We start from the raw sequence: 13738 nt of genomic DNA on the forward strand, positions 1-13738 counted from the left end.
GCCGAGCCTTCAGGGGCTCTGATCAGCTCTGTAAATCAAAGAGGCCCCAAGATTTCCACCCTTGACCCCCACTGCCCCAGTCATGAAGCAAGTCTCTGTCTTAATGGATGGGCTCCACCCCCAGCCCACTGTCATGTATGGCAGCAGGTCGGTTCAGCCTGCTGGTGGTAGTTAAAGTGCTTTGACCTGGGGCAGGGCTAGGGCTCCTCTCTGGGCCCTGGTAAATTCTGATGGCCTTAAGTGTGAAATCGTTTGCCTTTTAGTTCAAATCCTTTCCAGAATCTAATGAATTAGTTCCTTAGAGATGGGGCTCATCTTCTGTGGAAGTCAATTACCTGGGTCTTTAGGGGCCAGAGAAGGAATACTGCTCACTCTACAGGTCGTGCACAGAAGCTTTAACTGGTCAAGAGTTTCATTGCTTTTATTCAGTGAGGTTTGGAACACGAGAGGCCAAATGTGAGCAGGTTTTGGGGGTCCTCTATAGAGACTATAAGAAATTGTCCAAGATGAAAAAGTTACCAGGAAGTTACCCCAACTCATGCCACTTGGGTCGACTTCAGAAACGTCATCTTGCTGACAGGCTTGAGGAGAGGATGACCTCACATGTGAGCATGTTCCCAGGGTCCGAAGAGAGCACACAGTCCTACATGCAAACACACGCGCACACACGACACCTTTACACGCAGAGCCCGGCTTCTATGAGTAAAACTTGCTGTTGCTGACTCTCTTCTCTCTTAACCTGAAATGAAACAGATTTCACCGTCATCCATTAGTCTAGGACATGGGCCACGTGCTGAACTCTGACATTTCTCTGTCCACACCACACATTTGCAGGATATTCGGGGCTGGAGGGTACAGGGCAGAGTTGAAGAAGTGAGTCCCTGGCAAAGACACGTAACTTCCGTGGATCTGTTTCCTCACTGGTCGTTGTCCTGGGGTCACTGCTACTGTGTAGGTGTGGTCAAGATGAAATGAAAATAACATGGGTAAGGAGTCTCCATGCTCTTTGCAACGGAGGTTGCTACTGGCATTTTCTTCACGATAGTTCTTGGTGAGGCAGGAATATCTGGCATACTTGGCTGTCCCTCCTTACACGTCCGTAGCACAATTCAAAGCATCCCTTGTTGCGGAGGGGGAGGGATTCTGTTTCGATTTAGGAACCACTGGTCTAGCCCATGCTTGGGAAGTCTAGAAGCGCTCCTTAAACAGTAGTGGTCATGGCTTATTTGCACTCTGACATTCAAGTGTCCCTCTCTTGAGGACAGCTCAGCTTAGGGAAGGTGCAGATGCTTAAGCTCTAACTGTAAGTAATTGATGGAGCAAAGAGAAGTAGAGTCAAGGGTATCAGGATTTCTAAAGATGGAGGCTTTCCCGCAGCCCTGGCCCCGGGGCCCAACATCACAGTGGCTGCAGGGTCTGCAGGGGGAGGGGCTGACCCACCTGCGGTTGCACTTCTCCTGGTACAGCTGCAGCTGGTTCTCGTTGACGTTGAACTCTCTGACCAGGGCATCCCGGTTGGCACTGCGCAAGTTCTGGTGTGTGTCGTACAGAAAGAGCTGGTTGTTCAGTTCTTCCTGCCGCCTCCGCAGCTGGCGGCAGGAGGAGTAAAGCTCCTCTTCACTCTCCTGGAGAACAGAGGTGAGAACAACCATGTGGGGACAATGTCTTCCAAACCAGGATGTGGGGCATGGCACCTGGAGGGTGTGAGGGAGGGGAGCACAGGGCAGACCTGTCGTCTGCTGGGACCTTCCCAGAAGATCTAGGGGCTCTTTTCACCAAAGATAAACTTGCAGTCATTTACTCCATGGGAAGCAAGCAGTTTAGAAACTCTGGTTCTCGAGGAGGGGGAGCTTTATTGTGAAACACTGAAATAACAAATGCACTGCCCACTGATCTTGTTTCTCAATCAAATCTGGTTTTTCGTGGGTCTGTGTCACCTTCTGGCTCTCATCCAAATGCAAAGGCTCTGTGCTTATAGTGGAACACAGCAGGTAAGGCAGAGGGCAGCCTGGATGGGAGGTAGATTGGTGGTGGCCTGGGGGCTGGAGTGAGTGGAGACAGCTAATGAGCAGGAGTTGCTTTCTGGGGTGATGAAAATATTCCAAAACTGGTCACGATGATGGTTACACAACTCTGAATAGACTAAAAACGATTGAACTGTATACTTTAAGTGGGTGGAACGTACGGTATACGAATTATAGCGCAATAAACTTGTCACCCCCGCTGCGGCAAAAAGAGGCAGGGAAACATAGGCTATACCCCCAGAGATGGGCTTGTCACTCTGGCCAGTAACGACGACTCCCCTGTCACCGCCGCCCCCAGGCTTGTGTCCCAAGCCAGGCAGATGGGTAGCAGCCCTGAGCCTCTGGTCAGTGCTCTTGGTAACAAGAAAGTTTCTTTTGTTGGGGATCAGTGGAAAGAGTGATGATTGTTTCCAGTTGCTAGCGGTCCCTCTGCTATCGCGTCGAGAAAGAGAGGGAGACAGAGCCACTGGGAGAGCACCTGGATCCAGCCACGACTGTAACAAGCCCTACTCCTAAACCCTGCAGTTGTCCGAGCCAAAATATTCCCCCCATTATGCTAAGGGGAAAAATAAAATCTTACCGGGTAAGGTGTTTGGATTTCAGCAAGGGAGGGGAGGGTGTGTTGCCTCACTGATGTTTTTAAAAGGTCTCTGTCTATTGTGCAAAGGATGGCTACTCAGGGGGTGGGTCTAGTGGCTGTTACCACTGGTGCAGTAGGTCAAGTGACAGACTCCAGTGCTACAAAAACGGGCATCCATATACACGAGTGGGCTTCTGTTGTCATTTATTTTTATAAAACGTGGCTCAGACCATAGCTTGGTCTGAAATTTTTTTCTCACCTTAACGACCTAACAAACCATCACGGACATCCCCGGGATAACAGGTAGAATTCTGACTCTGGAGAGTGGGGATAGAGATGGTAAAGGTTATTCTGGCCACTGGCAAAGTGCCGAGGAGTAAAACGATGACTGTCTTTGCACAAGGAGTGGAGGTAAAATGGGTAGTCCTTGGTAACTGATTCAACGTACTGAGTGAGGCACTGGGAAGGGTCCATAGTGACTTCGCTTAAACGTTTATCCTTCCTCAAGGAGACCAGCTTTCCTTCCTATTAAAACTAAAGCAAAACAAAACAAAAGCCACACTGAAGTCTTAACACTGTACTACAAATGGTCTCTTTTCACCTCCTCTCCGCCTAGAAGAAAACAACTTATGTTGCTTTCATATATGTAATGATGAGTAGCACTGATGTATATACACTACCAAATGTACAAGAGATAGCTAGTGGGAAGCAGCCGCATAGCACAGGGAGATCAGCTCGGCGCTTTGTGACCACCTAGAGGGGTGGGAGGGTGGCTCAAGAGGGAGGGGATACGGGGATATATGTATACATATAGCTGATTCACTTTGTTATACGGCAGAAACTAACATTGTAAAGCAATTATATTCCAATAAAGATGTAAAAAAAAAAAATACACCTTTTCCACTAATGCTTTTAAAATTGCAGGCCTTTGTCTCCTTTTCTGAATCCCAAAGCATTTAGAGCTGTGATATAATTTAGTCCTTAGTGGTCCATATATGTATGAGATACAACATACATTCAGAAAAGTACATAAAACATATATACAGTTTAGTGAATAACTATAAAGCAAACAGCTATGGAGACACCAGCAAGTCAAGAAACAGAGCATGGTCTACTCTATGTACCCCTCCCAATCAAGACTCCCTCCTTCCCTCTTAGAATTTTGTGATAATTATTTCCTGGCTTTCTTTTGAGTCTGAGTTGTCACAAAAATTTAGGTTTTGGGGGGAGGAGAGAAGATGGCGGAAGAGTAAGACGCGGAGATCACCTTCCTTCCCACAGATACAGTAGAAATACATCTACACGTGGAACTGCTCCTACAGAACACCCACTGAACGCTGGCAGAAAACGTCCGACCTCCAAAAAGGCAAGAAACTCCCCCTGTACATGGGTAGGGCAAAAGAAAAAAGAAATAACAGAGACAAAACAATAGGGACGGCACCTGCACCAGTGGGAGGGAGCTGTGAAGGAGGAAAGATTTCCACGCACTAGGAAGCCCCTTCGCGGGCAGAGATTGCGGGTGGCAGAGGGGGGAAGCTTCGGAGCCACGGAGGAGAGCGCAGCCACAGGGGTGCGGAGGTCAAAGCGGAGAGCTTCCCGCACGGAGGAGCAGTGCCGACCAGCACTCTCCAGTCCGAGAGGCTTCTCTGCTCCCCCGCCGGGGCGGGCGGGGCTGGGAGCTGAGGCTCGGGCTTCGGTCGGATCGCAGGGAGGGGACTGGGGTTGGCGGCGTGAACACAGCCTGAAGGGGTTAGCGCACCACAGCTAGCCGGGAGGGAGCCCGGGAAAAAGTCTGCAGCTGCCGAAGAGGCAAGAGACTTTTTCTTCCCTCTTTGTTTCCTGGTGCGCGAGGAGAGGGCATTCAGAGCGCCGCCTAAACGAACTTCAGAGACGGGCGCGAGGCGCGGCTAACAGCGCGGATCCCACAGCAACAGGGGCGCAGAGGAAAAAGCGGAGAGACTCCCGCACAGAGGCTCGGCGCCGAGCAGCGCTCACCAGCCGGAGAGGCTTGTCTGCTCCCCCGCCGGGGCAGGCGGGGCTGGGAGCTGAGGCTCGGGCTTCGGTCGGATCGCAGGGAGAGGACTGGGGCTGGCGGCGTGAACACAGCCTGAAGGGGTTAGCGCACCACAGCTGGCCGGGAGGGAGACCGGGGAAAAGTCTGCAGCTGCCGAAGAGGCAAGAGACTTTTTCTGGCCTCTTTGTTTCGCTGCGCGCAAGGAGAGGGGATTCAGAGCGCCGCCTAAACGAACTCCAGAGAAGGGCGCGAGCCGCGGCGATCAGCGCGGACCCCAGAGACGGGCGTGAGACGCTGGGGCTGCTGCTGCCGCCTCCAAAAAGCCTGTGTGTGAGCACAGGTCACTCTCCACACCGCCCCTCCCGGGAGCCGGTGCAGCCCGCCACCGCCAGGGTCCCATGATCCAGGGACAAATTCCCCGGGAGAACGCACTGCGCGCCTCAGGCTGGTGCAACGTCACGCCGGCCTCTGCCGCCGCAGGCTCGCCCCGCCTCCTCCATACCCCTCCCTCCCCGCGGCCTGAGTGAGCCAGCGCCCCCGAAGCAGCGGCTCCTTTAACCCCGTTCTGTCTGGGCGGGGAATAGACGCCCTCAGGCGACCTACACGCAGAGGCGGGTCCAAATCCAAAGCTGAACCCCAGGAGCTGTGCGAAGAGGGAAGAGAAGGGGAAATCTCTCCCAGCAGCCTCAGAAGCAGCGGATTAAAGCTCCACAAACAACTTGATGTGCCTGCATCTGTTGAATACCTGAATAGACAACGAATCATCCCAAATTCAGGAGGTGGACTTTGGGAGCAGGATATATCAATTTTTCCCCTGTTCCTTTTTTTTGGTGAGTGTATATGTATATGCTTCTGGGTGAGATTTTGTCTGTATAGCTTTGCTTTACAATAGCTTTATTTTACTTCACTATATTATAGCCTCTTTCTTTCTTTCTTTCTTTCTTTCTTTCTTTCTTTCTTTCTATTTTTTCTCCCTTTTACTCTGAGCCGTGTGGACGAAAGGCTCTTGGTGCTCCAGCCAGGCATCAGGGCCGTGCCTCTGAGGTGGGAGAGCCAACTTCAGGACACTGGTCCACAAGAGACCTCCCAGCTCCACGTAATACCAAACGGCAAAAATCTCTCAGAGATCTCCATCTCAACATCAAGACCCAGCATCACTCAATGACCAGCAAGCTACAGTGCTGAACACCCTATGCCAAACAACTAGCAAGACAGGAACACAGCCCCATCCATTAGCAGAGAGGCTGCCTAAAATCATAATAAGGCCACAGACACCCCAAAATACACCACCAGACGTGGATGTGCCCACCAGAAAGACAAGATCCAGCCTCATCCACCAGAGCTCAGGCACTAGTTCCCTACACCAGGAAGCCTACACAACCCACTGAACCAACCTTAGCCACTGGGGACAGATACCAAAAACAACGGGAACTACAAACCTGCAGTCTGTGAAAAGGAGACCCCAAACACAGTAAGATAAGCAAAATGAGACGACAGAAAAACACACAGCAGATGAAGGAGCAGGGTCGAAACACACCAGACTTAACAAATGAAGAGGAAATAGGTAGTCTACCTGAAAAAGAATTCAGAATAATGATAGTAAGGATGATCCAAAATCTTGGAAATAGAATAGACAAAATGCAAGAAACATTTAACAAGGACGTAGAAGAACTAAAGAGGAACCAAGCAATGATGAAAAACACAATAAATGAAATTAAAAATACTCTAGATGGGATCAATAGCAGAATAACGGAGGCAGAAGAAAGGATAAGTGACCTGGAAGATAAAATGGTGGAAATAACTACTACAGAGCAGGATAAAGGAAAAAGGATGAAAAGAACTGAGGACAGTCTCAGAGACCTCTGGGACAACATTAAACGCACCAACATTCGAATTATAGGGGTCCCAGAAGAAGAAGAGAAAAAGAAAGGGACTGAGAAAATATTTGAAGAGATTATAGTTGAAAACTTCCCTAATATGGGAAAGGAAATAGTTAATCAAGTCCTGGAAGCACAGAGAGTCCCATACAGGATAAACCCAAGGAGAAACACGCCAAGACACATATTAATCAAACTGTCAAAAATTAAATATAAGGAAAACATATTAAAGGCAGCAAGGGAAAAAAAACAAATAACACACAAGGGAATCCCCATAAGGTTAACATCTGATCTTTCAGCAGAAACTCTGCAAGCCAGAAGGGAGTGGCAGGATATACTTAAAGTGATGAAGGACAAAAACCTACAACCAAGATTACTCTACCCAGCAAGGATCTCATTCAGATTCGATGGAGAAATTAAAACCTTTACAGACAAGCAAAAGCTGAGAGAGTTCAGCACCACCAAACCAGCTTTACAACAAATGCTAAAGGAACTTCTCTAGGCAAGAAACACAAGAGAAGGAAAACACCTACAATAACAAACCCAAAACATTTAAGAAAATGGGAATAGGAACATACATATCGATAATTACCTTGAATGTAAATGGATTAAATGCTCCCACCAAAAGACACAGGCTGGCTGAATGGATACAAAAACAAGACCCATATATATGCTGTCTACAAGAGACCCACTTCAGACCTAGAGACACATACAGACTGAAAGTGAGGGGATGGAAAAAGATATTCCATGCAAATGGAAATCAAAAGAAAGCTGGAGTAGCAATTCTCATATCAGACAAAATAGACTTTAAAATAAAGACTATTACAAGAGACAAAGAAGGACACTATATAATGATCAAGGGATCGATCCAAGAGGAAGCTGTAACAATTGTAAATATTTATGCACCCAACATAGGAGCACCTCAATACATAAGGCAAATACTAACAGCCATAAAAGGGGAAATCGACAGCAACACAATCATAGTAGGGGACCTTAACACCCCACTTTCACCAATGGACAGGTCATCCAAAATGAAAATAAATAAGGAAACACAAGCTTTAAATGATACATTAAACAAGATGGACTTAATTGATATTTATAGGACATTCCACCCAAAAACAACAGAATACACATTTTTCTCAAGTGCTCATGGAACATTCTCCAGGATAGATCATATCTTGGGTCACAAATCAAGCCTTGGTAAATTTAAGAAAATTGAAATCGTATCAAGTATCTTTTCCGACCACAACGCTATGAGACTAGATATCAATTACAGGAAAAGATCTGTAAAAAATACAAACACTTGGAGGCTACACAATACACTACTTAATAACGAAGTGATTACTGAAGAAATCAAAGGGGAAATCAAAAAATACCTAGAAACAAATGACAATGGAGATACGACGACCCAAAACCTATGGGACGCAGCAAAAGCAGTGCTAAGAGGGAAGTTTATAGCAATACAAGCCTACCTCAAGAAACAGGAAACACCTCGAATAAACAACCTAACCTTGCACCTGAAGCAATTAGAGAAAGAAGAACAAAAAAACCCCAAAGCCAGCAGAAGGAAAGAAATTATAAAGATCAGGGCAGAAATAAATGAAAAAGAAATGAAGGAAACAATAGCAAAACTCAATGAAACTAAAAGCTGGTTCTTTGAGAAGATAAACAAAATTGACAAACCATTAGCCAGACTCATCAAGAGAAAAAGGGAGAAGACTCAGATCAATAGCATTAGAAATGAAAAAGGAGAAGTAACCACTGACACTGCAGAAATACAAAAGATCATGAGAGATTACTACAAGCAACTCTATGCCAATAAAATGGACAACCTGGAAGAAATGGACAGATTCTTAGAAATGCACAAGCTGCCGAGACTGAACCAGGAAGAAATAGAAAATATGAACAGACCAATCACAAGCACTGAAATTGAAACTGTGATTAAAAACCTTCCAACAAACAAAAGCCCAGGACCAGATGGCTTCACAGGTGAATTCTATCAAACATTTAGAGACGAGCTAACACCTATCCTTCTCAAACTCTTCCAAAATATTGCAGAGGGAGGAACACTCCCAAACTCATTCTACGAGGCCACCATCACCCTGATACCAAAACCAGACAAAGATGTCACAAAGAAAGAAAACTACAGGCCAATATCACTGATGAACATAGATGCAAAAATCCTCAACAAAATACTAGCAAACAGAATCCAACAGCACATTAAAAGGATCATACACCATGATCAAGTGGGGTTTATCCCAGGAATGCAAGGATTCTTCAATATACGCAAATCAGTCAATGGTGATACACCATATTAACAAATTGAAGGAGAAAAACCATATGATCATCTCAATAGATGCAGAGAAAGCTTTCGACAAAATTCAACACCCATTTATGATAAAAGCCCTGCAGAAAGTAGGCATAGAGGGAACTTTCCTCAACATAATAAAGGCCATATATGACAAACCCACAGCCAACATTGTCCTCAATGGTGAAAAACTGAAACCATTTCCACTAAGATCAGGAACAAGACAAGGTTGCCCACTCTCACCACTATTATTCAACATAGTTTTGGAAGTGTTAGCCACAGCAATCAGAGAAGACAAAGAAATAAAAGGAATCCAAATCGGAAAAGAAGAAGCAAAGCTGTCACTATTTGCAGATGACATGATACTATACATAGAGAATCCTAAAGATGCTACCAGAAAACTCCTAGAGCTAATCAATGAATTTGGTAAAGTAGCAGGATACAAAATAAATGCACAGACATCTCTTGCATTTCTATACACTAATGACGAAAAATCTGAAAGTGAAATTAAGAAAACAGTCCCATTTACCATTGCAACAAAAAGAATAAAATATCTAGGAATAAACCTACCTAAGGAGACAAAAGACCTGTATGCAGAAAATTATAAGACACTGATGAAAGAAATTAAAGATGATACAAACAGATGGAGAGATATACCATGTTCCTGGATTGGAAGAATCAACATTGTGAAAATGACTCTACTACCCAAAGCAATCTACAGATTCAATGCAATCCCTATCAAACTACCACTGGCATTTTTCACAGAACTAGAACAAAAAATTTCACAATTTGTATGGAAACACAAAAGACCCCGAATAGCCAAAGCAATCTTGAGAACGAAAAATGGAGCGGGGGGAATCAGGCTCCCTGACTTCAGACTATATTACAAAGCTTCAGTAATCAAGACAGTTTGGTACTGGCACAAAAACAGAAATATAGATCAATGGAACAGGATAGAAAGCCCAGAGATAAACCCACACACATATGGTCACCTTATCTTTGATAAAGGAGGCAAGCATATACAGTGGAGAAAAGACAGCCTCTTCGATAAGTGGTGCTGGGAAAATTGGACAGGTACATGTAAAAGTATGAAATTAGAACACTCCCTGACACCATGCACAAAAATAAACTCAAAATGGATTAAAGACCTAAGTGTAAGGGCAGACACTATCAAACCCTTAGAGGAAAACATAGGCAGAACACTCTATGACATACATCACAGCGAGATTCTTTTTGACCCAGCTCCCAGAGAAATGGAAATAAGAACACAAATAAACAAATGGGACCTAATGAAACTTAAAAGCTTTTGCACAGCAAAGGAAACCATAAACAAGACCAAAAGACAACCCTCAGAATGGGAGAAAATATTTGCAAATGAAGCAACTGACAAAGGATTAATCTCCAAGATTTACAAGCAGCTCATGCAGCTCAATAACAAAAAAACCAACAACCCAATCCAAAAATGGGCAGAAGACCTAAATAGACATTTCTCCAAAGAAGATATACAGATGGCCTACAGACACATGAAAGAGTGCTCAACGTCATTAATCATTAGAGAAATGCAAATCAAAACTACAATGAGATATCATCTCACACCGGTCAGAATGGCCATCATCAAAAAATCTAGAAACAATAAATGCTGGAGAGGGTGTGGAGGAAAGGGAACACTCTTGCACTGTTGTTGGGAATGTAAATTGATACAGCCACTATGGAGAACAGTATGGAGGTTCCTTAAAAAACTACAAATAGAACTACCATACGACCCAGCAATCCCACTACTGGGCATATACCCTGAGAAAACCATAGGTCAAAAAGAGTCATGTACCAAAATGTTCATTGCAGCTCTATTTACAATAGCCAGGACATGGAAGCAACCTAAATGTCCATCGACAGATGAATGGATAAAGAAGACGTGGCACATATATACAATGGACTATTACTCAGCCATAAAAAGAAATGAAATGGAGGTATTTGTAATGAGGTGGATGGAGTTAGAGTCTGTCATACAGAGTGAAGTAAGTCAGAAAGAGAAAAACAAATACAGTATGCTAACACATATATACGGAATCTAAGGGGAAAAAAAAAAAAAAAAAAAAGGCCATGAAGAACCTAGTGGCAAGACGGGAATAAAGACACAGACCTACTAGAGAATGGACTTGAGGATATGGGGAGGGGGTGGGGTGAGATGTGACAGGGTAAGAGAGTGTCATGGACATATATACACTACCAAATGTAAAATAGATAACTAGTGGGAAGCAGCCGCATAGCACAGGGAGATCAGCTCGGTGCTTTGCGACCACCTAGAGGGGTGGGATGGGGAGGGTGGGAGGGAGGGAGATGCAAGAGGGAAGAGAAATGGGAACATATTGTATATGTATAACTGATTCACTTTGTTATAAAGCAGAAGCTAACACACCATTGTAAGGCAATTATACTTCAATAAAGATGTTTAAAAAAATAAAAAAATAAAAAAAAAAAATTTAGGTTTTCTTTTCCAAGTCAATGGTTATTTCTATTTTCTAATACATGTATCTTACCAATTTTTCTCACCATTGCTCCTTGCGTTACATTCCTTCTTGCTTACCATGGTCATTCTTTTAGCAAAGTTTATTAGTACTAAATTATCTGTCTTTGCATTTCTGAAAATACCTTCATTTTGCCCTCACTCTTGAATGGTAGCTCTTAGGATGTAGAATATCTAGACCCACAGCTGTGTGTCTAAGGCATTTTGAAGGTATCCCTTAGTCTTTAGGCTGCTATTGCTATACACGGAAGCACTGCTGTTATGTCAATCATCTGTAGTTAATCTGTCTTTTCTTCTTTTATAATTTTCTCTTTACCCTGTATTCTGCCATTTCAGTAGAATATGCCTGTATGTGGGTCTCTGTACTGCTCTGTTTATAGTTCGAGGATGCTTGTCTCTTCAGTGCTGGAACATTCTCGGCCATGGTTATTCCAAATATTTTACGTTGGAGCTTCTCATTTTACACTTTTTTTTTTTTTTTTTTTGCCCTTTTAGTATTTTTACCTTGTCTTGCTGTATTAAAGCAAATTCCCCAAACACAATCTTCACATTTATTAATTCTTTCCTTAACTGTACCCATTCTGTAATTTCCTACTTATTAATCTTTAAAAATTTTTTTCAGGACTTTTCGATTCGTCTTTCCAGGGATTTCTTTATTGGTCCTTTCATTCCTACCTTTTCTGATTAATTTTAAGAAGGGTGGTTCTTTTTAAAATCCGTGCATCCACTGGGTTCCCTTTGAAATTTTTTTTAAATTTCAAAGTTATTTTCAGATTCACTGGAGTCAATCCTCTTGCTTTTGTGCTTGTTAGCTGTATTAGCATTATTTTCCTTGAGTGTTAAAATTTTAATGTGCAAGCTCATCTGGAATGGGAAGTTTCTTTCCTCCCTCAGTCTGTACACAGGCATCTGGTTTTCTGAATGCTCTAAATGGGGGACTCCCAAGGGCAGGGCCAGCAGTGTTGCAGTGATAGTCTGGGGCTCTAGGTTCTCAGGAATACTACTAACCCTGTCTGTGTCCTGGCTGCAGGGCTGTATCCGCTTTTATCCCATCCCCTCAAGCAAGCAGCTGACCGCTGGCCTAAGACCTGGGCACCTGCCAAATCTCTTTTTATGAAGGGTGTTTCAGAAGAGGAAAGCCCACTAGTCCCAGGCCATCTATCTGTGTACAGCCTGTGTACAGTCCCATTTGTATTAGCACACAAAAATGAGATACATAAATTACGTATCCAAACACAAGGGGTAATAAAAAGAACAAAAGGCTAAGGAAAGACTGAATCAGTGAAGATAAATTTAGAAATGGCTGAATTGGTAAACCCAAATACAAAATAAATGTAAGAGCAAGGTTGTTTTGTGGGAAAAACACAAACACAGAGTCAATGAAGTAGATAATCCGTTATCTAAACTAATCTAGGAAGGTATGGAAGGCCAATTAGCCAAATAAAAGATAATAGGTATAGAACTACACATAAGAAGATGTGGAAGGAACCTATGAAATGGAAAATCAAGTGATGATGAATAAATACGTGTGTGTATTTATTATAAGGCTCTTATATCTATCTCCAATATATATTGTAGATATATACACACATATGTTCTATTATAGAAAAGTAGCCCATAACAGAAAAATAATTATCCTGGAAGAAAATGAGAAAATTTTTTTATATCAGCCCCAGAAAGCTTCACAAATGGTGTCTTTGACATCTGTTGTATGTAGGTAGCGGTTACCTCCAATTCTATTCAAAATGTGCCATGGCCCTGAGAAAGAAGGCTTCCAAGTAATTTATATGAAGCCGGCATAACAAAACCTGACCAAAAACTTCAGTGAACAGCAGTGAGAAAACCCTAAATAAAATATTAACACGTACATTACAGAAGCACGTTAAACAGTACAATCCTATTGTATTTCACTAAGAAATTCTTTTTTCCTGCTCTTAAGATGACTGTTTCACACCTTTGCTCTCCCCTAAATCTCCCCAATCTCAGCTGATGGCCTTGCTTCGTGTTTCGTGTAGATGAAATTACGTGGGAAATCTGCCCATCTCGGCTCCTTGCCATATAGCCCATGGCTTTCCTCCCGCACTTACCCTTTCTCTGTCCTGCTTCGTTTCCCTTTTTCACTAAATCATCTCCGTTGAGCAGTATGCAAGTACATCTTAAGAAGCTCTCCCTTCACCCCAGCAGCTACGGACCCATCCCTCGTCACCTTCACAGCAAACGTCCTTGAATAAGTCATATGCTCCCCATCGATATATCATCTACTCCCTCTTACGTTTTACATTTTCAGTTTTTATTAATTACATAAGCACAGAGTTTCAAGAGCCAAGAAGTCCCACGAGGATTATTACCAAAAAACCCAGCTGTCTCCTGGTTCACCACCCCCTGCCTCTTGATCCCTGCCCCCTAAAGTC

General features: G+C 43.8%; 1 protein-coding gene across 1 annotated transcript in view; it reads right to left on the reverse strand.

Moving 5' to 3' along the window:
- Positions 1-315: 315 nt before the first annotated feature.
- PLCG2 (phospholipase C gamma 2) overlaps positions 316-13738 on the reverse strand; it is a 163031-nt gene continuing 149608 nt past the window's right edge. Inside the window, exons 32-33 of the mRNA XM_068527469.1 lie at positions 1441-1625; positions 316-739 (exon numbers count right to left, since the gene is read on the reverse strand). Coding sequence (XP_068383570.1) covers positions 697-739; positions 1441-1625 — 228 coding nt within the window. The 3' untranslated portion in view covers positions 316-696. The remainder of the gene's footprint in view (positions 740-1440; positions 1626-13738) is intronic.

The sequence above is a fragment of the Eschrichtius robustus genome, chromosome 19, assembly GCF_028021215.1.
Source record: "Eschrichtius robustus isolate mEscRob2 chromosome 19, mEscRob2.pri, whole genome shotgun sequence".
Classification (NCBI taxonomy): Eukaryota; Metazoa; Chordata; class Mammalia; order Artiodactyla; family Eschrichtiidae; genus Eschrichtius; species Eschrichtius robustus.